Raw genomic sequence first — 23,368 nt, 5'->3', positions numbered from 1 at the left:
TACTAGTCTTAAATTCCTAGAGCCAGCACACCCTATTTTACAACAGAGTGCTGGAGGGGTTACTTAGTATCCCCTGTGTCTAGATACTCATGTAGCATTCAAATACTACCCTTTCCTCTCAGAATGGCTGGTGTCAGTGGTTTTACAACGAACTACCATGATTTTTCCCGACCGCAAACTGTTCACAGCTCCGGTAACATTAAATTGTGGGATCCATGTTTTTCAAGTTAAAAACAGGTCCAGGTCTTTTTTCACCATTTCTTTGTGGAAAGGTCCTTCTCGAGTTTCTCTGCACGCCATTCCAGGTTTGGCCTCTGTTCATTTCGCCTTTGGCGGGCTTCAGGAGTGAAACGAGTGTCTGGGGTAGGCAGGAAGTGTGGGAGGTGCCCGAAATTCCCTGTGCTTAGTTAGCTAGGAGACCAAAACGCACTCTGTGATGATTGGCTGGCTGACTGTCCGGCAAGGACAGCCACCCTGCTGGGTGAGTGGCAGATAGGCTGGAATGAATGAATAGCAGAGAACTGAATAAAAGGCAAGTCCTTTGGCTTAGAAGGCAGAGTCGACCACTGGACGAAGGAACCGAAGAAGAGCTTGAAGAGGCCAGCTGCTGCAACTTCGGGACCATTGGCTTGCCCGGTGAAACCCTGCTGCAGGTCCGAATCTCCAAGTTTGCATCGACAGAGAAGCCCTGCAAAGGACGACTTCTCCCTTTGAGTTGGTAGGACCAATCAACTCCGAAGTAAGCCAACTGGACACCCATCTCGGAGCTGGTTGAATTTCGTCAGACTTGCTGCAGGAAACTGTAGAGCCAGGGAGAGGAACACCAGATTGTGTGCGTTGCTTGTAAGCTGGCCTACAGCGTTTGGAATATCCTCCGGACTCCCACGACGTCGGATTGACCGAGCCTGACCACCCTCAGCTGAGTGAGGGACCTCAGAAGCAAGAACAGTCCACCTTAACAGCCAGGACCAGCGTTGTTACCAGTGCGATAGTTGAAACGCGAAACAGCCACTGAAATTGAAATTTGCCAATTGCAAGCTTTTGACTGTCCCAGTGCAGTGCAGGAGTCCCCCGACGTCCTCCCTCTTGTCCTCACGACTGAGGCCCAGGAACAGCGAGATCTGCAGGAACTGTCAGGAACAGAAGTCATCAGCTGCCTCTTTTGCTTCATTGTAAGGCACTGTAAAACAAGACAGAGAACTTACCTCTCACAGTGAAAGTGCTTGAAACTTTTGCAACTCGCAGGCCTAATCAGCTTGTGACCCCACATATGATTCTTCTTTTTACAAACTACTTCTAAGAACTTGTGCAGAGACTTTTTCGTTTACTTACCAGAACAGCTTTATCCTATCCAAGACTTTACCCCAATGACTTTGGCCTAGCCTATTGAATTGAATTGACTCTTAGGGTGAACTCAAAGTATTTGCACTGTCTAAGAATAATTGTAGTCTTTATGTTCTGATAACCTTTGCCTTTTACTCTTCGTGAAAAGTATTCTGAATGCCAACAGTAAGATTTTAATGTGCCAGCACCCTCGTTACTAAAGTCACCTGTGGGTGTAAGTTGTGTCTGTGGGCCATCCCAAAAGGGTCTTGTCTGATTCAGAAACTTAGAGTGTACAGTATTGAAGTATATTTGTGTGTTAATATACGATTGCCTCCTTCTAATGAATGTTTCAGAACTGACTGATAAATTAATAAGTATTTATCCAAGAAACCTTCAGTGTAAGAGTTTATTTGAACATCTGTGATTGTAGACCTCTGTGTAACATCACAACTGCTCGCATTCCCCTCTTGAGATAAGACTGGCTGCTCAACATGCTACCAAAACTGTGTAGAACAGACTTATACCAAAGGTTGGTTTGCTTACACCTGTAGTCATAGTTGTGTGTAGTGTTCCCAGAGGGTACTGCATACAAACTTTGCCTAACACTGGTGGCAGTCGGTGAGGATACATTGCAGAGTTGTTACATTGAGAGTTTTGCTTTATTTTTGTTCAACTAAAAACCTTCACAAGGCTGAGCCCCACTAGATAAACTATTGTAACATGCCAGATATGGATAACTTCAGGCAGGAAGCCCTGATCATTTTAACAGTAAAGCAACTGAAAGAAATGTGTAAGATCAGGAATCTCCCTGTTAAAGGAAAGAAAAATTAATTGATTGAAAGATTGTTGAATCCTCAAAATCTGAGTAGTAGGCCCGTCACACCTACTAACCCAGGAAATGTGGAAATGTATGAAGATGATAATGATTCAGAGTGAAACTCTAAAGTTATTGAAGAGTCAGAAGAGTTAGAGGAGTCTCAGGATGTGAGCCCCTCTTCACCTCAACCAGCTCTTATGCCTCAACCTTTAGCCACAGGGACCATACCTGGTCCAGTACTGAGTCCAGAATGTGTCTCTCTTGAAAAACGTAGACTTGAGTTAGAGTTCAAAAGATTGGAAATCCAAGCTGAAGCCAAACATGGTCTCAAACTAAGGGAAATGGAATTACAACATGCTCTTGAAATGAAGAAATGGTCTCTTGAAAATGTTTCTATCCCAGAGTATTCCGAGTCTTCCAGTCCTAAAAGACTTTGCATGCCTAAAGAAGCTGTATGTACGAGGTGAAACTTGATATTTTGGATTGGTTGGGTGCTTTTGAATATAACTATGGGATTCAGGGTTTCACAGGGATTCAGTTGATTCCTTGGCTTTTGTCTAGGCTCCCCCAGGTTGCAACTGATGCTGTAATGGAGGTGGGGGAACCTGAAAGATTGGAGTATGAAAATGTGAAGCTTGCTTTGATAGCTAGATTTGGGAAAACTCCTTCCCAGTACCTTAAGAGCTTTAGGGCCCTCAAAAAGACTGATGGTACCCCTTGGGCTACCAGGGTGTGTGAATGTTTGAAAAACTTAGATGGTTGGGTTAAGGGTTACAGAGTGAACTCTTTTGAAGGAATGAGAAATCTGTTTTTGTTGGAATCTATTTTTGATGCCTGCTCTCCTGAGCTGAGACAGCATTTGGCTGACTCTAAAGAGATTGATCCCAAGAAGCTAGCAAAAGCTGCCGACTTGTGGGTTGCCAACAGTGCTACTCACAAGGATTCTGGGGCCACTCATAAAAAGGATGAGGGGAAGCAGCCCAAGAAAGATGACAGAGAATTCAAAAACCCCCAATCCAAAAGAGGGCCACAAACAGAAGGGTACGCCACATGGGAAACCAGGTCAGTTTAGTGAAACCTCTGGTGCCAAACCAGAGGGAAGTCAGCTGAAGCCACCATTTGTCAAAACATTTGGAAAATGTTATGCTTGTGGGTCAACTGACCATGTAAAAGGGGATTCCGCATGCAAGGGTAAAACTTCAGCAGTCGGCACTGCCTCCTTAGCCTTCATCCCTGAGGGAGAAGTACATATGGCAAGTGGAAACTTTCAACTATTGTCTGAAGACCCCATTGGAGTCTCTGCCAGTGTTTCTTTAGTGTCCCTGGGTCTATGGGAACAGCATAATTTAGATGTATATAATTCTATACCAGATAACACAAAAGAATACAATGACAGTGTACTTGTAAATGGGCATGAGACCCCTGCCATTAGAGACACTGGGGCCAACATTACAGTGGTGGATGAAACCTATTTCAAACCTGAGGATGTTGCTAAGGCGCCCAAATGCCTCACTAAGCTTGCTGGAAGCCATGTCCAAATGCTTCCAAGACTACCAGCTCTCATCCAGTGCAACAATATGACTGTAAGAATATCTGTCAGTGTGCAAAGTAAGGTGCCTGGGAGAGTCCTGCTTGGGAATGACTTAAAAACTCTTGGAGTTGTATCAAGCACCCCCAGGCCTCCCAGTAAAAGGAAACAGGAGCAGACAAGAAAGGCCAGAGAGCTCACCCTAGATGACTCTCAAGAGGTTGTTACAGGAGAACCTATAACACCCTGTCCACAGGAAATGCCAACTTCTATTTCCAGGAAGAAGGAGACAAAGGGGAAGCCCAAGGTCTCAGGAAACAAGAAAGATAGCACTCCTGTGCATCAAACCAGGACATCCTCGAGAGGACAGTCCAAAGTCACACCTGTGACTACTCCACCAGCTGAGGGTGAGTGTGAGTGTGAGAAACAACCAGGAGAGGTTGAATCAGCTGATGAAGATTCTGAGCTGGAAGAAGACCTTACCCCTGTTGGAGATCTGGATCTTAAAGACCACCCTGAGCTGCAGCCTTTACTGGCAGAAGGTGGCCCCTGTAGGGCAGACTTCAGCAGAGGTCAAAGAGAGTGTCCTACTCTTAAAGGACTTTGCCAACAGGCAGCTTCCCAGCTGGAAGGGCAAGAGCCAGGGAAGCACAGGTTATACTGGGAGGATGGCCTCTTCTACAGTGAACCTACTGAGTCTATCGCAGGGGACTACAGAAGACGTGTAGTGCCTCAGGAGACAAGACACCAATTTCTACAGTTAGCCCATGAGATTCCTTCAGCTGGTCACTTAAGCTTTAAGAAGATCAAGGAAAGGATTTTTTCTTTATTTCTACTGGTCTAAGTTGGGGTCTGATGTAGATAAATTCTGTAGAAGCTGTCACACTTGTCAGACATTTGGCAATAGTGGAGCTAAGAATGTGGCACCTTTGGTGCATCTCCCAGTGGTGGGAGTTCCCTTAGAGAGGGTAGGAATCGACATTGTTGGTCTCTTAGACCCTCCAACATCTTCAGGCAACCGATTTATATTGGTTGTGGTAGACCATGCTGCCAGGTATCCTGAAGCTATACCTATGAGGACTGTCACTGCTCAGGCAGTAGCCAAGGCCCTACTTGGTATTTTTACAAGGGTAGGTTTTCCCAAGGAAGCTATCTCTGACAGGGGAATCAAACTTTATGGCCCACAATATGCAGGCCATGTGGAAAAACTGTGGAGTGACTTAGAAGTTCTCAACTGCCTACTATCCCCAGACCATAACCGAACTATGAAGAGCATGATAGGTGCTTTAGAAGAACCCCTTAGAAGAAAGTGGGACCTTCTACTGCCATGCCTTCTCTTTGCTTATAGAGAAGTCCCTCAGGAGGGAGTTGGGTTTAGGCCCTTTGAGCTCCTCTATGGTCATTCAGTTAGAGGTCCGTTGGCCCCAATTAAGGAGGGGTTGGAGAGTGCTCCTTCCCCCAAGCCAGTGAGAGTCACTGACTATGTGTTAGGTCTCCAAAGGAGAATGACACCATGATGACAGAAGCTTCTGATAACTTGAAAGCAGGTCAGGCTCTGGTGAAGCATTGCATGACCAGAAGGCCAACATGGTTGAGTTTACTCAAGACCAGCTAGTTCTGTTACCTACAAGGCAGAGGGCCGTACAGGACAAATGGATTTGACCCTTCAAGGTTGTGGGGAAACTTGGAGAGGTCAATTATTTAGTGGACTTAGGCAATCCTAAGGAGGCCCCCATGGTCTTTCACACCAACAGTCTAAAAGCGTATGTCTCTAGACCAGAACTGGGAGCTTTGCTTCTAGCCTCTGCTCAGGAGGAGAAGGAGAGTGAACCTCTACCTGACCTCCTCAGGGGACAACCTTTAGATGGAAAGATAGGAGTTAATCTCTCTTCTAATCTGACACTGGAACAACAGGAGGAGTGCAAATCTCTGTTAAATCAGTTTGCCCCTCTGTTTTCACTATGACCAGGCTTGACCCCTTGGGGCCAGCATGAGATTCTCACTGGTGACCATTTACCCGTTAAAAGCAGAGGTTACAGAATGTCAGACCATGTAAGAACCCACATAAAGGAAGAGGTCAACAAGATGCTTGATCTCGGGGTAACAGAGCCATCTACAAATTCATGGTCTAGTCCAGTTGTACTAGTGCCAAAGGCAGCATCCAAGGAGTTGAGATTCTATGTGGACTATAGAGCCCTTAATGCAGTCACAAAGACTGATGCCCATCCTTTACTTACGACAGATGAACTGGTGGACAAGCTTGGTTCAGCCAAGTACCTCAGTACATTTGACCTAACTTCAGGCTATTGGCAAATAGCCCTGATAGACCATACCAAGGAGAAAACTGCATTTTCAACCCCAGCCGGCCTCTACCAGTTTAAGGTAATGTCTTTTGGACTAAAGAATGCACCTGTTACATTTCAAAGGATGGTGAATCAAGTTCTGAATGAGATGGAGGACTTCTGCATGGTATAACTGGATGACATTGCCGTGTTTAGCCCTACTTGGAAAGAACATGTTGACCACCTACGATATGTATTGCAGGCTCTTGAGTAGGCCCATCTGACCATAAAGGCAAGTAAATGTCAAATTGGACATGAGGTAGGAGGAGGTGAAATAAGGCCATTGCCTAGCAAAGTACAAGCTGTGTAAGAATGGGCCACCCCTACTACTCAAACCCAAGTGAGAGCCTTTTTAGGTCTCACTGGTTATTATAGGAACTGCATTGAGAACTATGGGACCATAGCTTAGCCCTTGAATGTGGCCTCCTCACCCAAACTCCCCATGAAGGTCAGGTGGAATGATGAGTGCACCAATGCTAAGAAAGCCTTTTGTCAAGCTCCAGTCTCAAGAGCTCCTGACTACAGCCAAACCTTCATTGTGCAGACAGATGCTTCCAATACAGGTATAGGTGCAGTTCTGCATCAGCTGGATGAGAAAGGAAGGGAACATCTGCTTTATCAGGAGGAAACTGAAGGAACCAGAGACAGGAACACAATGACAAAACACTCACATTCTATGGTGGGCAACCATAGAATGTGAGTGTTTTGTCATTGTGTGGTCTCTAAAGAAGTTTAGATCATACTTGTATGGATCTACTTTTGTGATTCAGACAGACCACCAACCCTTGATATGGTTAATGCAGATGATGGGGAAAATCCTAAATTGTTAAGATGGTCAATCAGCCTACAGGGGTTTGATTTTACCATTGAACACAGGTCAGGGTGTAATCACCAAAATGCTGTGGTCTCTCCAGAATGTATGACCGACTGGAGTAAGGAGATTCAACCAGGGGTGGATTAAATCCTCCTGTCCCTTAGTCTGGGGGGGGAGGGGCGAGTGTTATGGAGAATTCTCAAAAAACTACTAATTCCCTTCACCATAGAGACCCCCAGCAACTTTGCTGGATTTTGAGGACTTGATTTTCTTTACCTGGAGAGAGAGACCCTTTTTCCCACTCTCATATATTTTGATCTGCGTTTACCCTTGTGTTTCCTTTGGTTATGGAGTCTAACCAACTCCATAGGCAACATCTTTTTCATTTGTGTCACACAGCACCCTCAGTGCAGTGACACAGGAAAGGCTTCAGGCTTTCCCAAGGTTTAACTATCTTCTCTGGGATAAACTACCGTTTCCCAGAGTAAGTAAAGTTTATCACTGAGTCTTAAAAATGAAAAGTTTGTAACAAATTAAATAATTTTAATAAAATAAAAAAATAAAACATTCCTAGACCCAGCACACCCTATCTTACAATAGAGTGCTAGAGGGGTTACTTAGTATCCCCTGTGTCTAGATACTCATGGGGAACAGAAAAGGCTCCATCCACAAATACACTTACAGACACTGTCCTAATGCTGGGGTGTCTAAATAATTCTATTATAAAAACTTTCAGGGTAGTGCTTCAAAATAGTAAGCCAAATATCCTTTACATGCATTATTAGGTCATCAAGCGTGATAGAAGGCGGCACAAATCCCTCGTTCTTAATTGTAATTAAATTCAATTTATTGATTTTTTATATTAACCAAGAAATCATATGCCATAGCTGGCTAGTTACTAAACAAATACTCATGTAGCATTCAAATGCTACCCTTTCCTCTCAGAATGGCTGGTGGCAGTGGTTTTACAATGAACTACCATGATTTTTCCTGACCGCAAACTGTTCGCAGCTCCGGTAACGTTAAATCAGGGGAGCCACGTTTTTCAAGATGGCGCTGAAGCCTCCTTTGTTAAAACAGGTCCCGGTCTTCTTTTTTCACCATTTCTTTGTGGAAAGGTCCTTTTCGAGTTTTTCTCTGCGTGCCAAACCAGGTTTGGTCTCTTTGTTCATTTCGCCTTTGGCGGGCTTCTGGAGTGAAACCCGCCTCTGGCTCCAGAGTGTCTGGGGAAGGCAGGAAGTGCGGGAGGTGCCCGAAACTCCCTGTGCTTAGTCTCCTCAGAGACCCAAATGCACTCTGTGATGATTGGCTGGCTGACTGTCCTGCAAGGATAGCCACCCTCCTGGATGAGTGGCAGCTAGGCTAGAATGAATGGGAGAGAACTGAATAAAAGGTGAGTCCTTTGGCTTGGAAGGCAGAGTGGACCATTGGACGAAGGAACCAAAGAAGAGCTTGAAGAGGACGGCTGCTGCAATTACTGGACCGTTGGTTTGCCCGGTGAAGCCCTGCTGCAAGTCCGAATCACCAAGTGTGCATCGACGGAGAAGCCCTGCAAAGGACGACTTCTCCCTTTGAGTTGGTAGGACCAATCAACTCCGAAGTAAGCCACCTGGACAACCGTCTCCGAGCTGGTTGAATTTCCTCAGAGTTGCTGCAGGAAACCGTAGAGCCAGGGAGAGGGACACCAGATTGTGTGCAACCGAGCTTGATCACCCTCAGCTGAGTGCAGGACCTCAGAAGCAAGGACAGTCTAACTTGACAGCCAGGACCAGCGTTGTTACCAGTGCGGTAGCTGAAACACAAAACAGCCACTGAAATTGAAGTTTGCCAGTTGCAAGCTTTTGACCGTCCCAGTGCAGGAGCCACCCGACGTCCTCCTTGTCCCCACGACTGAGGCCAGGAACAGCGAGATCTGCAGGAACAAAAGTCATCAGCTGCCTCTTTTGCTTAATTGTAAAGTACTGTAAAACAAGACAGAGAACTTAACTCGAACGGTGAAAGAGTTTGAAACCTTTGCAACACGTAGGCCTAATCAGCTTGGGACCCCACAAATGATTCTTCTTTTTACAAACTACTTCTAAGAACTTGTGCAGAGACTTTTTTGTTTACTTACCAGAACTGCTTTATCCTATCCAAGACTTTAGCCCATTGACTTTGGCCTAGCCTATTGAATTGAATTGACTCTTAGGGTGAACTCAAAGTATTTGCACTGTCTAAGAATAATTGTAGTCTTTATGTTCTGATAACCTTTGCCTTTTACTCCTCGTGAAAAGTATTCCGAATGCCAACAGTAGGATTTTAATGTCCCCAGCACCTTTGTTACTAAAGTCACCTGTGGGTGTAGGTTGTGTCTGTGGGCCATCCCAAAAGGGTCTTGTCTGATTCAGAAACTTACATTGTACAGTATTGAAGTATATTTGTGTGTTAATATATGATTGCCTCCTTCTAATGAATGTTTTATAACTGACTGATGAATACATTAATACGTATTTCTCCAAGAAACCTTGAGTATAAGAGTTTATTAAAACACCTGTGATTGTAGACCTCTGTGTAAGGAACAAGTTACTTACCTGTAACTGTTGTTCTCCAGCATGGGTCTGGCATGGATTCACATGCTCATGAATATTCCCCGTCGTGGTCATACTGCCCCTAGCCAATGACTGCCCTCTCCCTAAGCCCCGCCTCTGGCAGCCATCCTCAGATTTGGTAGCACGCAAAGTGGCAGTATGACAAAGTGAAGAGCCGCAGAGGGGTAGGAGGGAGGGTTTGCATGTGAATCCATGCCAGACCCATGTTGGAGAACAACAGTTACAGGTAAGTAACTTGTTCCTTCTTCAGCCTGGGGTCCGGCATGGATTCACATGCTCATGAATATAAGAATACATAGCAGTACCCACATGCACAACCAACGGGAGGTGGCAAAGGCTTAACATTAAGCATTACATCAACAACTCAACATTAAGCAATTCATACCTCCTCACCAGGCTCACCTTAGGCGAACAGGTTGCGCAGCACTGCTTGGCCGACCCTGGACTCCTCCCTGGAATCCAGGTCGACGCAGTAGAATCTCGTGAAGGTGTGCGTCAACCTCCACGTAGCAGCCCTGCAGATGTCCAGCAGGGGCACACCAGACAAGAACGCCGTGGTAGCAGCGATAGCTCTGGTCGAATGGGCTCTCGTACGGCCAGGCAACGGCCGGTTTGAAAACCGATGACAGTGCATGATGCAGCCAGAGAGCCATCTGGAAATGGAAGCCTTTGAGAGAGACTTCTCTTGGTTCACAGGTCCAAAGTTCACAAATAGCTGTGATGTCTTCCGAAAACTCTTCGTGCGGTCCACGTAGAACTTCAGCGCTCTAGCCACATCCAGCGAGTGCAAAGTCCTCTCGGCCGGCGACGAAGGCGACGGGAAGAAAACAGGTAACACCAAGGGCTTGTTGAGGTGGATGTCCGACGGCACCTTGGGCATAAAGGAGGGGTGCGTCCTCAGCACCACCCTCGTGTCGTGAAAAGTCAAGTATGGAGGCTTGCAGGATAGGGCCTGGATCTCTCCCACTCGTCGTGCGGAGGTGATGGCCACAAGAAACGCAGTCTTCCACGACAGGAACTTCAACGGTGCCGAATGCAGGGGCTCGAAAGGCGCCCCCATGAGCCTGGTCAGCACCATGTTGAGCTCCCACGCCGGGGCGGGGGCCTTCAACGGCAGGAACGATCGGAACAGTCCCTTCATAAATTCCTTCACCAGGCGATGGGACCACAAGGACGCCCGTCCTGTGGTTCTGGTGTATCGGGAGATCGCAGCCAGATGTATCTTGATGGAGGCGTGAGCCATTCCAGCCTTGGCCAGCAACAGTAGGTACGGCAGCACTTGAGGGGGCGTGATCCGTAGAGGGTTAATCTTCTGTGCATGGCATCAGACAGAGAACCTCTTTCACTTATGTCCGTAGCACTTGAGAGTTGAGGACGCCCTGGCTTTTGCAGGGACCTCTCTGCAGTCAGCCGGGATATCGTACCCTCCAAACTCTAGTGCTGCAGGCGCCAGGCCTGCAAGTTCAGCGACTCCGGGTCGTGATGAAGTATGACGCCTCCTTCTCTGGAGAGAAGATCCGCATCTGTCGGCAGCTTGACTGGTGGGGACGCTGACATGTCCAGAAGGTCCGGGAACCAGATCTGCCTCGGCCACGCCGGTGTGACTAGGATCATCCTGCACTGGGACCTCTTGAGCTGGTTGACGAGTCAGAGCAGCAACGGAGGGAACGCGCATAGGAACAGGCCGTCCCAGGGCAACGAGAAAGCATCACCCATGCTCCTTGGCTGGGGAAACCTGCTGGCGAACCTCTGGCACTTGGAGTTCATCGCCGTCGCGAAAAGGTCGATCCGCCGTTTTCCCCATCGTCGGAAGAGTCGATCCACTTGATCCTGACGTAGTTCCCACTCATGGCACGAGAGCAGCTCCCTGCTGAGTGAGTCGGTGATGGTGTTCTTTATCCCTGCCAGATGAAAGGGCACCAGAAACATCCCTTGGGCGACGGCCCAATGCCACAGATCCTGGGCTTCCTTGGAGGGGTTGTCAGATACAGTTCGCCCTATTCATCCTTCTCGCGTGGTGTCGCCACGTATATTCTTCAGTCAATGGATTTTAAGCTTCAAGCTAAGATTGGGGATGTTGAGTGGCGATTTCTGATGTTAACGGGCGAGATTGCAGGGTTGCAATCATTAACATATATGCCCCTAATAACGATGTCCCAGAATTTTTCCGGAGTTGTGCGACACACCTACATACATACTTGCCCGGGCTACGAACAAGTCTGGGCCAGAGACTTTAACATGGCTCTCTCCCGTGATCTCGACAGATCCTCAAACAGTACACTCTGTTCCGAAAGCAGCTCAGAAATGGCAGGTTATCGTTGAGTATCATGATCTACACGACTCCTGGAGAATCCAACACCCTTCCCAACTCTCCATCATCTCACTTTATGCAGATGACATGCTGCTGTACGTGAAGCATCCCAAACACAACATGACACCTTTGGTAGATGATCGTTCAATTTGATACCCTTTCCGGCCTAAAGATTAACTGGTCCAAATCCGAGGTCCTCCCCCTGACTCCATGTGTGCTGAGATTAGACGTAGGCAAAGAATTCCGGTGGTGGCCGGACGAAATTCGATACCTCTGCGTACACGTGACCACCTTCCCAGCCGCACTATTTCAACTCAATTATGTTCATACTCTGGAACAATTAGAACACAAGGTTGATGCGTGGATTCACCTTCCCATCTTGCAAGCGGCCCGTATGGCCCTGGCCAAAATGGTAATTCTCCCCAAACTCCTATATGTTTTTAACAACGTCCCTTTGTGGCCCCTAGCCATATTTTGGTCCCGACTCAGGAGCTTGATGATGCGTTTGGTGTGGGCTGGGGGACAGGTGACAATATCCTACGATATCCCGGTACTGGCGTATGATCAGGGTGGTCTGGAGTATCCCGATTTATGGCCCTATTTTTTGGCAGCACAGATCCAATATTCAGTATGGTGGTGGGCTCCATCCCAGATCTCCCACATATCCTCCTTGAAAAAGTCACAACCTACCCTAATGATGTGAGCTCTGGGACACCTCTACCAGAGAGGATAATTCTGAGATACAACTTGTAGCCAATACCTTGATGGCCTGGAATGCGCTGCAGTGGGAAACCACACACGTAGGCTGGTTCTACCCTGATCTGGCGCTATACCAGGCCAAAAACATACCCCTCACAGATAAACACATCTTCTGGCAACACTTTGAGAGGTTGGGGATTACCACAGTGGGCGATTTTACAGCAGGGGAAATGTATCACATGGGACGACCTGAAGGGCAGGAGGGAATGTACGGCTGTTACACAATTACTGTATTTTCGAATACGGATGTGCTTACGACCAAATGGCCTAACTTCCCCATCAGCCCCTCCTCTCTCCCCGGTTCTCCAATACTTCACAGCCCCTCCCTCCTAGTATCATCTGGTCTCCTTTCTATATAAGAACATTCGATCTCTAAAGACATCTCAGACAAACTTCTAACAGTAGATGGGATGCAGTGCTGCGGAAGGTGCTTTCAGAGGACCAATGGAAGCAGGTCTGCCTTCAAACCCGCAATATCTCCATGAAAAGGCATCTCTGGCTGATACATTTTAAATTATCAACCAGATGTATCACTCCCCGGCCAGACTCCATCGTTTTTACCCATGCAGATCCCCTCAATGCATTAGGTGTAAATCCAACACTGCTGATTTTTTTCACTTTGTCTGGCGTTGCCCTAGAGTACGTCCGTTTTGGGATCGTATTAAAGATACCATGTCTATGATAGTGGAGGTTCATGATCCAAGTGCCCCTGAACTGTGGCTGCTCGCCCCATCTAACCCGGGACTAAAGAATGAGTTGAAGTTGATGGCAATGTCCTCAGTGGTGGCCAGGCTAATGGTTGCTAGGGCCTGGGGTCAACATAGCACTCCCTCCTATTGGGAAGGGTTTCATTACATGAACATGTGTAAGAAGGAGTCCCTGTATACCTCATCGCTTTGTGAAGGTAGTAGACCAATGGATTACTGGGCCCCCTATAGAAGCTATGTGAAACGGGCCGAGAACAGCCCACACCCGAATTCCCCTGGAGACTTGGTCCGCAGTGAATCCCCCCCGCCACACACGGTTGTAACTATCAGTCCTGCTTCTGCAGCCGATGTGATAGGTTGACTCTGCTCCTTGTCGCAATTACATGTCGGATGTCTCCACAGTAACATTATGTCTTGTATTGGCACTTTTGTTTGGGGGTATGGGTAATGGGTGTTATTCTTTTTTAATTTGTTGTTCTTTGTGGTTGACATGCAGTGACTGTACCAACTTCTATGTTTCTCAACACTCAAAAGAGAAAACCTAATAAAGAAACTTAAAAAAAAAAAAAAGATCATCCTGGGTCCAGCACTTCTTGGGTTAAGCAACCACCGATAGTACATCTATAATGTTATCTGCTAAGAGGGTGTTTGGGGACTCTGCTGGAGCGACACCCCCTTGGCACCCATGGGCCCCGGCATTGATCAGGTGCTAAAAAAAGAAATCCAGTCAGCCTCTCACCACATGTCGAGGTCACTCCAAGTCTTTGCAAAAAGGCCAAAGGCGATGTCCAGGGGTGCTAATGGACTGCGGCACAGTCCTTCCACACTCACAAGAACTAGAAGGAGAAGAATTCCAGAATGCAGAGGCTGTGGACAGCTATATCTCTGAAGGAGAATACCAGTCTGAACCTCCAAATGCAGGCAGTGGGCCTCTTATGAAATCACAGCCAACACCAGGACTAGCCTCTCAGTGCACGCACTCCAAGCGATTGGTTCCTGGTACAGGGCTAAGACCTCACTGGGGGCTGGGCACAGATCCTGTCTGGTAGACGGCCGCAGGAGGCTCCTATAACTTCCACTGCAACGTTGCTTGCCTGGGGAGGCTACGCACACCCTTGGGCATCTGGGCAACACCTAATCCCCAGGCTCCATGGCTATTCATTATGCAAGGCCCTCAGAGGCCAACTGCCACACCAGCGAAAGGGCTGTGCATTGAATAGACCCTCTCAATGTGTCGGAAGATCCTCCCTTCGCTAACTCTGTGCACCCACACCAGAGTGCAAACGTGATCCCGGGCCTGTGGGGTCTCCCCTCCCGCTCCTTCCCACTGCAGCACGCCTCTCCTCACTATGGCAGCCCTGTACCGAGGGGCCAGTAGCTCCTGAAAGTGCCTCTCTGTCTTCCCGGTGCACAGTGCGCTTATCCTGGCTACATGACCAGCCAATACTAGAGCTGACTCAGCACCAGGCCTCAGGGTTAAAGGTCCCAGGGCGTGCCGAGATCTGGAGTCATAGGAAGCAGCCAGAGGTCTCGGAGCGACTCTTCCTCCAAAGATAACTCCTCATGGGCCAATATACTTCAATGTTTGCCCAGATGCGCCCAGGGGGTTTCTGCAGGGTAAGGTCAAGACACTATATACCTGGGGGTTGGGGAGAAGAACCAAAGTCACTTTTCTACCTGGTGGAGGGAGAGCGTTACGCTTAGGTAACTACCATTAGTGCGCCCCCCTATTAGCCTCCCAATGTAGTATTTTTGACCGTTCTCACTTATAAACGCAAGCTGAATGTTGTCCTGGTCAGATTGCTTTATGCACAAAAAAATGTATACACTTCCAAAAGGCACTCACAAAAAAACTTTTTTAAGTTCATGGGCCACTTTTATAATCAAGTGGAGGGAACGGCCATGGGAGTGGCCATGGCCCCTAATCTAGCTAACCTCTATGTCAATATCTTTGAGGGGACCACTGTCTATTCTGCACACAATTCCTATAAAGTCAAATTCACATGCTAGCTTAGGTATATAGATGATGTGTTTGTAGTGTGGACAGGGACAGAAGAAGAGGCTAATACCTTTGTGACTTGGTTAAATGAACAGAACGTTAAGTTTACTGCTTCTATGAACAACAGGCAAGTTAATTATTTGGATATCACTGTTTACCATGAACAAGGAGAACTGTTGGTGAGACCGTATACCAAGACTGCAGATAAGAACGCATTGCTGGATTATGGGAGCCATCATACCCAACATGTTTAAAGACAATCTTCCATTCGGCCAATTCTTGCGCCTACAACGTAATAGCAGTACTAAGGAGGCGTATGAAGAGGGAGCTAACTTTTTGATAGAAAAACTGGTACAGTGAGGTTACCCCTATAGATTAGTCAGGAAGGCGGCTAAAAGAGGTCTACAACAATAATAGAGAGGCTCTATTGGAGCATAACACACAGGCTACAAAAGATAAAAAAAGAAAATCCCTTGGTGTTCGTTAATAATTACAGTAATCCTTCTTACAAAATTAAGGGAATTATCCATAGGAATTGGAGTAAAATGATGCCCAAAGATCTGAATAAACCATTGGTGGCATTCAGGAAAAGCACAAATATTCAAAACTTGGTTAGGAAGAACGACATCCTAACAAAAAATGTACAACAGAGGACAGTGTATGGGCTCCCCCGAGTGATAGGCCATCACTCATGTGGTAATTGTGTCATGTGCTCATCGACAGAAAAAAAAACTTGTTGGTAAATTTGGATTTATAACGATCTTGGGAATTGAATGACCATACCAATTTTAACACTGTGAATGTTATATATTTAATCACATGCCCTTGTCGATACATATACATTGGTAAGACAAACAAAGTGCAAAACCAGAAAGATCAAGCACAGGAGTTGCATTAAGAACAAAATTGAACAAGCCCGATTAAACACGTTATGCAGTTATGACATACTCATTTGGATTTCGAATAGGTTATCCTAAAAAAAATAAAAAAAATCTAATCGCATGATCAAATCGCAAGAGGAGGTCAACAGGAAATTACTTAATCTTGAACAGAAACTTATATTTATGACAAAACGTAACATCGTAGGTCTTAATGAGAATGTGGAATGGCATAAAATCACCAGGTAAAGGTCCGGTACGGACCATTCTGGTTTGCATTTTGAGATAATGTTGTCTACCATGTAAATCTCTGCACTTCTTTGTATTTGCCTTTTGTTGCATTGCTTTAGCTGATATTGTGGTATACATAATGTCCAGGTTGGTGTAAACCCTATGAGATACATGTTTGTCTCAGTTCCTCCTGTTAAGAGAATATGTATTTGCATACAGAGTATGTGCTCATTTGTCCACTTGAGTCAACATAGGGGTGCATGCCCTGTATGGCCTTTTCAATTTTTATGGCCATTGAGGTATGAGTCTACTTCGGAAACTGCATGATATCTTTACATGATATGGATTATGGATGCATTATTCTATTAGTCCATTTGTGCCTAGACAGTGGCCCCTCTAATTTTCATCGTCTCCCAAAGGTGGTTGAGCCTTTTTCATGTCCACCCTGTGTTGCCCATCCATATCCATTTAGCTTACTGCCAGTAGCGGTCCACTATACATCATGGGCCTCGATGACGTCAGCACGCTGTGCGATGGAACAGGGTTTATGGGCTCATTTATCTTTTTGAGCCAAGATAGGGTTGGTGATTGCTATAGCGCTACTTAGTATTTTTGTCTCCTTGGGCCCAGATCTGTTCCCACATTGTGTGTGGTTTTTCAGTTATTTCAGCATCCACATCTTTTTGGCACTCTCCCAGCAGCGTTAAATGGCCCGTTCAGGGGCGCGCCTATGACGTCTTTGCATTGTGTGCGATGAGGTCATCGCACCAGGGGACATAAATAGCGGCAATGCTTCTGCAAATCTGAAAACCGGCACACTGTGGCCAGGAGCCATTCTGATCAGGTACAGCCTCACTGCTTATCTGCTGGCAATCTGCCTTTTGGAATGGAGCCTTTTTAACTGAGCATAATTGCCCAACAGCTAAGTCAGACTCTATATGCTGTCTTTCAGCAGCCAGCTATCCAGGGGTGGCCCCGCCCCGTCTCAGAGGGAATTTTTCTCCGGTCCTGGCCATTTTGACTCAAAGTGCAGCATTTGAGGAAGTCCTGGGGTCACAAGTTTTTGGAAATCTCCAAAGTAAGTCCACCCATTATTGTGTTCTTTGGTGTTTGTAGCATCTTAGACTATTTTTGAGGAGGTATTCCCGGAGCTTAGTATGTATATATGTCTCCTTTCGTATTAGAATGAGGGACACGACAACATGACCGCACTTATCCCAGCATCAGAACCAGGTCTTCACTACTAATTGGAAGGTAAGACTTGGAAGGTAAAGTCTCCTGAAGTTTGCCTTGAAATTTTTCAACTGGTATTGTGATACATCACTAGTATCCACAATTTAGGTTGTTTTTTCTCCTAGTTTAGCGGGTGGAAGACTGACATTCACCATTAAGGAAGCCAGTTTCATCAACACTTTTGGTTGCACAAAGCGATTGGGAAATCAAGTCCAAGCTTATCAAGTAGGTATTCCACCTGAGCTTTACCTCATACCCGAAGGGGCAGGGTTCGTTAGAGGCCTAATCATAAGACTGAGTATGTTAAAATTGTGCCTTCATCCCATTAGGAATTTATAGGAAGACCAAGGCCCCAGGAAGTTAAATTCCACACGTTGCCCTACAGACAAAAAACACACAAGAAGAAGTTATCTACGCCCCTGATGAATGTCCATCTATTAAATTCACTCTTAAAACAGAAACTTGTGCAAGTCGGGCTATGTTTTTCAATAGAATTAACCATGTGTCATTGAGATATTGAGATCTTCTCCACGATTGACGATTTGTATATGCATGTGTATTATTGTGGAAAGTGAGTTTTTTTACATTGTCTTTTACATTGTTTTTGACATGAATGTTTGTGTTTTAGAGGTCTGTGATATTTATATATTTTTTTTTCTTCAAACAAGCATTGGGTAAAGCTCCATATTTGTGACTATAGGCTGAAGCACTTTAGCATCCTTCCTTTTGTATATATTACATAACTGTTTGGTATCATCACTTCTTGTTCAATTTGTTGTTTGGTGTACCTCGATGGTCACACCACTGTTCATTTCTCTTTCCCATTTTAGTTCTTGCATGTACATGTAAATGTCTTCTTATTGCACAACTTTGATAAATAGTACATTTTCAGTAGACTACTCAGTGGGCAGTCCTTTATTGTGTGCATGTGTGTATAAACTATACCTTACTAGCACCCTCCTCCCATCCTAATAGGGAGGCCCCGACTTCTATACCTAGGTACCAATGGATGATTCTACTATTAACAGTCTGTACTTCCTAAGCCCTCACCAGAGCTTTGGAGAATTGTGTCTTTCCATGTGGCCCAAGCACCAATAACACTTAAGATGTTTAAATTCACAAACAAATATCTACCATTCTCACAAGGTCTGCCTGCGGCAGAGTTACTGAAAAATCATTATCACTGCACCAAAGGCCTCTAAATCGTGCTGCACTTTTCCTCCATGACTGCTCCACTCCATGACTGAAACAATAGGTGATGGTCGCAAAAGGGATGTGTTTCCGACAAGAACAAGCATTACAGGTAGCATGTACAAGTCATTCAGGGATCCAATTAGTGATGTTACTGGGACACCATTGTCGACACCAAACAAAGTTTAGGCAACCAGTTGTAACACTGCAAGAGAACCTGAATGAAAGACTGATTCACATGAAGGAAGTATGTATCTCAACTATAAGGCTGTGAGCACTATTTCTTTTGAGCCTTAATTAAATCAAAATATTTCACTTGCCATTGGGGCTTTGTGCACAGTCCCGCTCCTCAGAATCCCGCTGCTCAATGGAATAGCGATCGTCACCACCTTCCTCTTTGATACCATATGGCAGAAACGAAGTGTCCACTGTGTGTCCTGTTAGCAGCAGAAAAAAAGAAACATTCTTTTCATAGCGATTCCAGAAGCATTAGTAAATGCTCTCTCAACTTCATAAGTGTTTGGTAAATGCTCGCACAACAGTAGGGACAGAAAATAAGATTCTCATAAAGAAAAGTATCACTTTCAATTTCAAAACTGGTACCTACCGTAAGCCTCCCTCTAAACAAAGAGGTCCCCCTCCTCCACTTGTGCATTACCAACAGTCACCTCTTGCTTTCTTCATGGTTTATTCCAGACATGCAATGTTGTAGCACAGTATATGTACCGGAGTGATAGCTGCAAGAAGGTTGTGATAGTGGAATTAACATGGACTAAGTGTTAGGATGAATTACCTCAGTCCTTTGTTCAGTGTGTAAGAGCAACTGATACACAGGATAGGCAACCAGTATTCCAGCATGTTCCCTTGACTCTCCTAGTGGTAAACATGGCATTACAGTCAAAGGCAAATGTTAGGGAGAATTCTCTGTAAGGCTCATTTCCCAAACCTAGTGAGTCCCCCAGCAGCTTTGCTGGATTTTGGGGGTTTTATTTTTCTCCTGCTAAGAGTGAGATCCTTTTTACTTCCACTCTTAGACATGATTTGAGGTGTTCCTTTATCTTTCAATGTGTTTTGTATGCTATGGGGTCCTTTATTCCATAGGGTCTCATGTGTTTTTGATGAGGGTTATACAGCACCCTCCGTGCCGTAACCAAGGGGTGTCGTAGCAACCCCCCAACATAGACTCCATACCCTCGGACTGACTACTGTGTCCCAGGGCATGTAAAGTCACCATTGGCTCTACTAGTCCCAAATTATGAACAGAAACCAGTACAAACCATCATATTGTGGATGTACTGGTCGGGGCAATTCGATTGCCCCGGGGTCGGTTGTTCGAGGGGGTACGTCTCCGTCCCCCCTGATCGAGTTTTGGCTGGTGGCAGTGGATACCACTTCTTATATTCGACCGCAAATATGTCTCTATGGGATTTTCCCATTGTTCAAGGCTACCAACTTTATTTAATTCTTATAGCCTCGAACATACCGCGGTATATTTATTTAATATTAATTCACCGGTTGGTATTTTTTGCCAGAACTCGATTCTAAAATGGCGTTTGTGTTCTCTTCTGTGACTCCAACCCAAGTCGAGCCCTTTGTTCCACTTTTGGCGGGCTTCTCCACAGAAGCCTCCAAAAGTGGTGCCACTCTGTCTGGGTACCACAGGGGGTGTGGGAGGGGGTTTAGGCACCCTGGACTGAGTTACCTTGGTAACTCAAGTTGCACTCTTGTGTGATTGGCCCAAGTGGTGAGCCGGCCGGCTCACCACTTAGCATGTTTGATTGACAGCTAGGCTGAGTAAATGGGGGTGTGCTGCATAAAAGCAGGGCTTTGGGGACTGGAACTTCAGAAGTCGCCACAGGACCTCAGAATCCGAGGAGGGAGAAGCTGAGCTGACCTGCAACGACGACACCACCTGTGGAGCCCTGCTGAACCGTCTCACCACTTTTCCCAACGACAGAGGAGATCTCCAGTTCGGAGAGTCTTCTTCCTTTGACTGGTGGGGATAACCAGTTTTTCCTTCTTTTCACGTTCCTGGAGCATCTCGTGTCCGCCTTGCCCGTGCCAAGCACCCCAGCAACCGGAATACCAGGGTTTACCACTACCGCGAAGAGAAGGGTAGTACCTTTTAACCGAAGAACTCCGTGGCTGGTTTCTTCCCTGGCAGTGCAACGACCTTCATCTTTCCTCCACGGCGAGACCTCTTCTTCCTCTGGACGAAACGCCGACTTGCACCTGCTGCCAGGAACAACTGCCCCCGCTGGAGCTTCCTTCACACTTAAGGTGTTGTGTCCCGCCTGGCTTCCCTTGCGACAGATCGTTCGGGGTGACAGTAAAGCCTCGACTTTCTAACCTGGGCTAGCCTGGGACAACCTAGCTAACTTTTCCTGACTTTAATTTCATCCTTTTTGTGCGAAATATCTACAAGACTCTTTGGGCATAACCCCACTGTGTGAACCTGGATCCCTTCTGCTTGCTCTCTCCAAGAGTGGGCCTTGCAATTGACTTCCTTGCTCTCCAGTAGAACTCTGCCTATCCTACCTTACTGTGGTTCTTTTTAAAAGTATTGAAACTTGTGTGCTTCCTTAACTCTGCCTTTTTCCCCTCCCTTTCTTTATAACTTATTAGAGTGTCATCTTATGTTAAGCGCTCACCTCTGTCTGAAAATAAGTGGTGTTTCTCACTAAGACTTGTCTAATAAGTGAATAGGGTTGTATATATATGATAGTGACTGTGTGCTGAATTTACTTACCTCTTTTTGCTAGTGTAAATCACAAGTGTGTCTTTAAATAAATAATTATATACTTGTACACCAAAACTCTGGTCAGTGTTTGTTTGTGCTACTGTGTCTCTGAACCTATTGTGTATACTCTGCATACTGCCTAACTCTTCTTGGGGGAAGTCTGAATGCTCAGCCACAGCTACCAAGTGAATCTGTGTGGTACGGACTGCTACCAAGTGGGTTTACTGCCAAACACCTGTAGTCCTAAATCTTTTGCAGTGGTCCCTAAGGGAACTGCACAGGTTTCTGCCTAACAGCAACTCTCAGGAGGGGCCATGTGAGGTTACATTAAATGAGGGAGTTACGACATATTACTTTCAACTAGTGAGTAGAAGGTTTTGCACTTTACAAGCACGTACATTGCTGAAAAAAGTGTTATTTTGATGTTCAGAGTTCGTGACCAGAGTCCTGATCACAGGCAGTGTCAAAGGTCATATTGGGGAGGAAGCATAGCTCAGGGGCAACGCATTTGTCTTTGAAGCAAGACCACGTGGCGCAACACAGGTTCAAATCCCGATCCTGCGCTAAGAAACCATTCCCTGGTATTAAGCACGTTACAAATGAACAATAAATAAATAAAAAGATATAGGACACTAAAGGACCCTGTTATCCTGCTTGTTCGTTCGGAGCATCTAGGGACCAGTTTCCATTCAACCGGGAAAGAGTATCTTATTGGAAGGGAGGGACAGACATTGTTCAAATTGAGCAGAATATTGGTCCTGAGGTTACTGTTCCCTCAATGTTACATATAGTGCCAATGTTGGCGATAAGGACAATGTTAAGTAAAGGGCTTAATCCTGTAGGCAGGTTTTCATGTTTAATTAAACTACCGTAGTTCCAAATGTGTTTTACCAAAACTTTGTGAGTTTTGAAAGTCAAAATTCATCAGTGGGAGCACCTGTCCCAAGTTTTCCAGTGCCGGTCCTGGTGGTAACAAGGTGCTGCAGCAAAGGAGATGAACAGAAGACTCACAGGAGGAGAAGAGAAACTTAGCTGGGATACGGAGCAGCCAACCAGTAGTTGAGGTTACAGAACTGGTCACTGGGAGATGCAACCAGAGTCCAGCAGATACAGTTCAGGTAAGATTCTAATTGCAGAGACCAAAAACACTTTGAAAAAAGTGGTTAATGATCTTTGTCTTTTATAATGAAACGCCTAATGCACTATCCATTTCCAGTGCCTATAATGCTGGTAGCAGAGGAGGATGAATCTTCACTGCGGCACTTCACTGCCCACCCAGGAGGGTGCAGCCGCTACTACTGGATCGTGGCCATAACTGCCCCGCGGGCCTTCAACCCTCCACTGTCTAACCATCCTGAGCAGCCATTACAGTTGGTGCCAATTGGTCCAGGGCCATCCATGTGACTGCGTGCAAAGCGGCCTCCATTGCCTCATCTTGGCAGCCCTAAACTGCTCCCTCAGTTCTCTCCAGCCCAGGATGGTAAAGGATCACCACAGTGTACCTCCAGGAGACATATTCCCACCCGCAGGCCAACCCAGGAGGATGCTACAGGATTGTGCCCATATTAGCCCTGCAGCCCCTCTGCCTCCAATACATGATCAGCCCTGAGTGGCTATTACAGGGGGGCTCGTAGAGAATTGGTCCAGGGCGTCAATGTGACCAAACATCTCCGCTAATACAGGGGTCCCACAGTCTGGAGTCCGAGTAAAGGGCAAAACTGTTAAGGGCAAGATCTACAAGGCACCTTGTAGGTCCTAGTGTAACCAACCAATCCCAAAATCTCCCTAGTCTGTATCTAACGATTGATCATGTGAGTTATCAACTATTCCTGCACATCCTCCTGCTATAGACGGCCACCGTTAAGATTTGTATTTCCGTTGGCTGCCCATGCCCATTCTTTCTT

The 23,368-nt window shown here is 46.1% G+C and overlaps 1 protein-coding gene across 2 annotated transcripts in view; it reads right to left on the bottom strand.

Annotated features, from left to right (window-relative positions):
- Nucleotides 1-23,368, bottom strand: part of LOC138566947 (zinc finger protein 91-like) — a 1,189,804-nt gene that overhangs the window by 353,344 nt on the left and 813,092 nt on the right. For both annotated transcript variants that reach the window (XM_069644717.1, XM_069644718.1), the window contains one exon: nucleotides 19,045-19,161. In XM_069644717.1, coding sequence (XP_069500818.1) covers nucleotides 19,045-19,161 — 117 coding nt within the window. The remainder of the gene's footprint in view (nucleotides 1-19,044; nucleotides 19,162-23,368) is intronic.

Source organism: Ambystoma mexicanum, chromosome 2p, assembly GCF_040938575.1.
Source record: "Ambystoma mexicanum isolate Mex_15411 chromosome 2p, UKY_AmexF1_1, whole genome shotgun sequence".
Taxonomy (NCBI): Eukaryota; Metazoa; Chordata; class Amphibia; order Caudata; family Ambystomatidae; genus Ambystoma; species Ambystoma mexicanum.
This window is presented reverse-complemented; position numbering and strand designations above follow the sequence as displayed.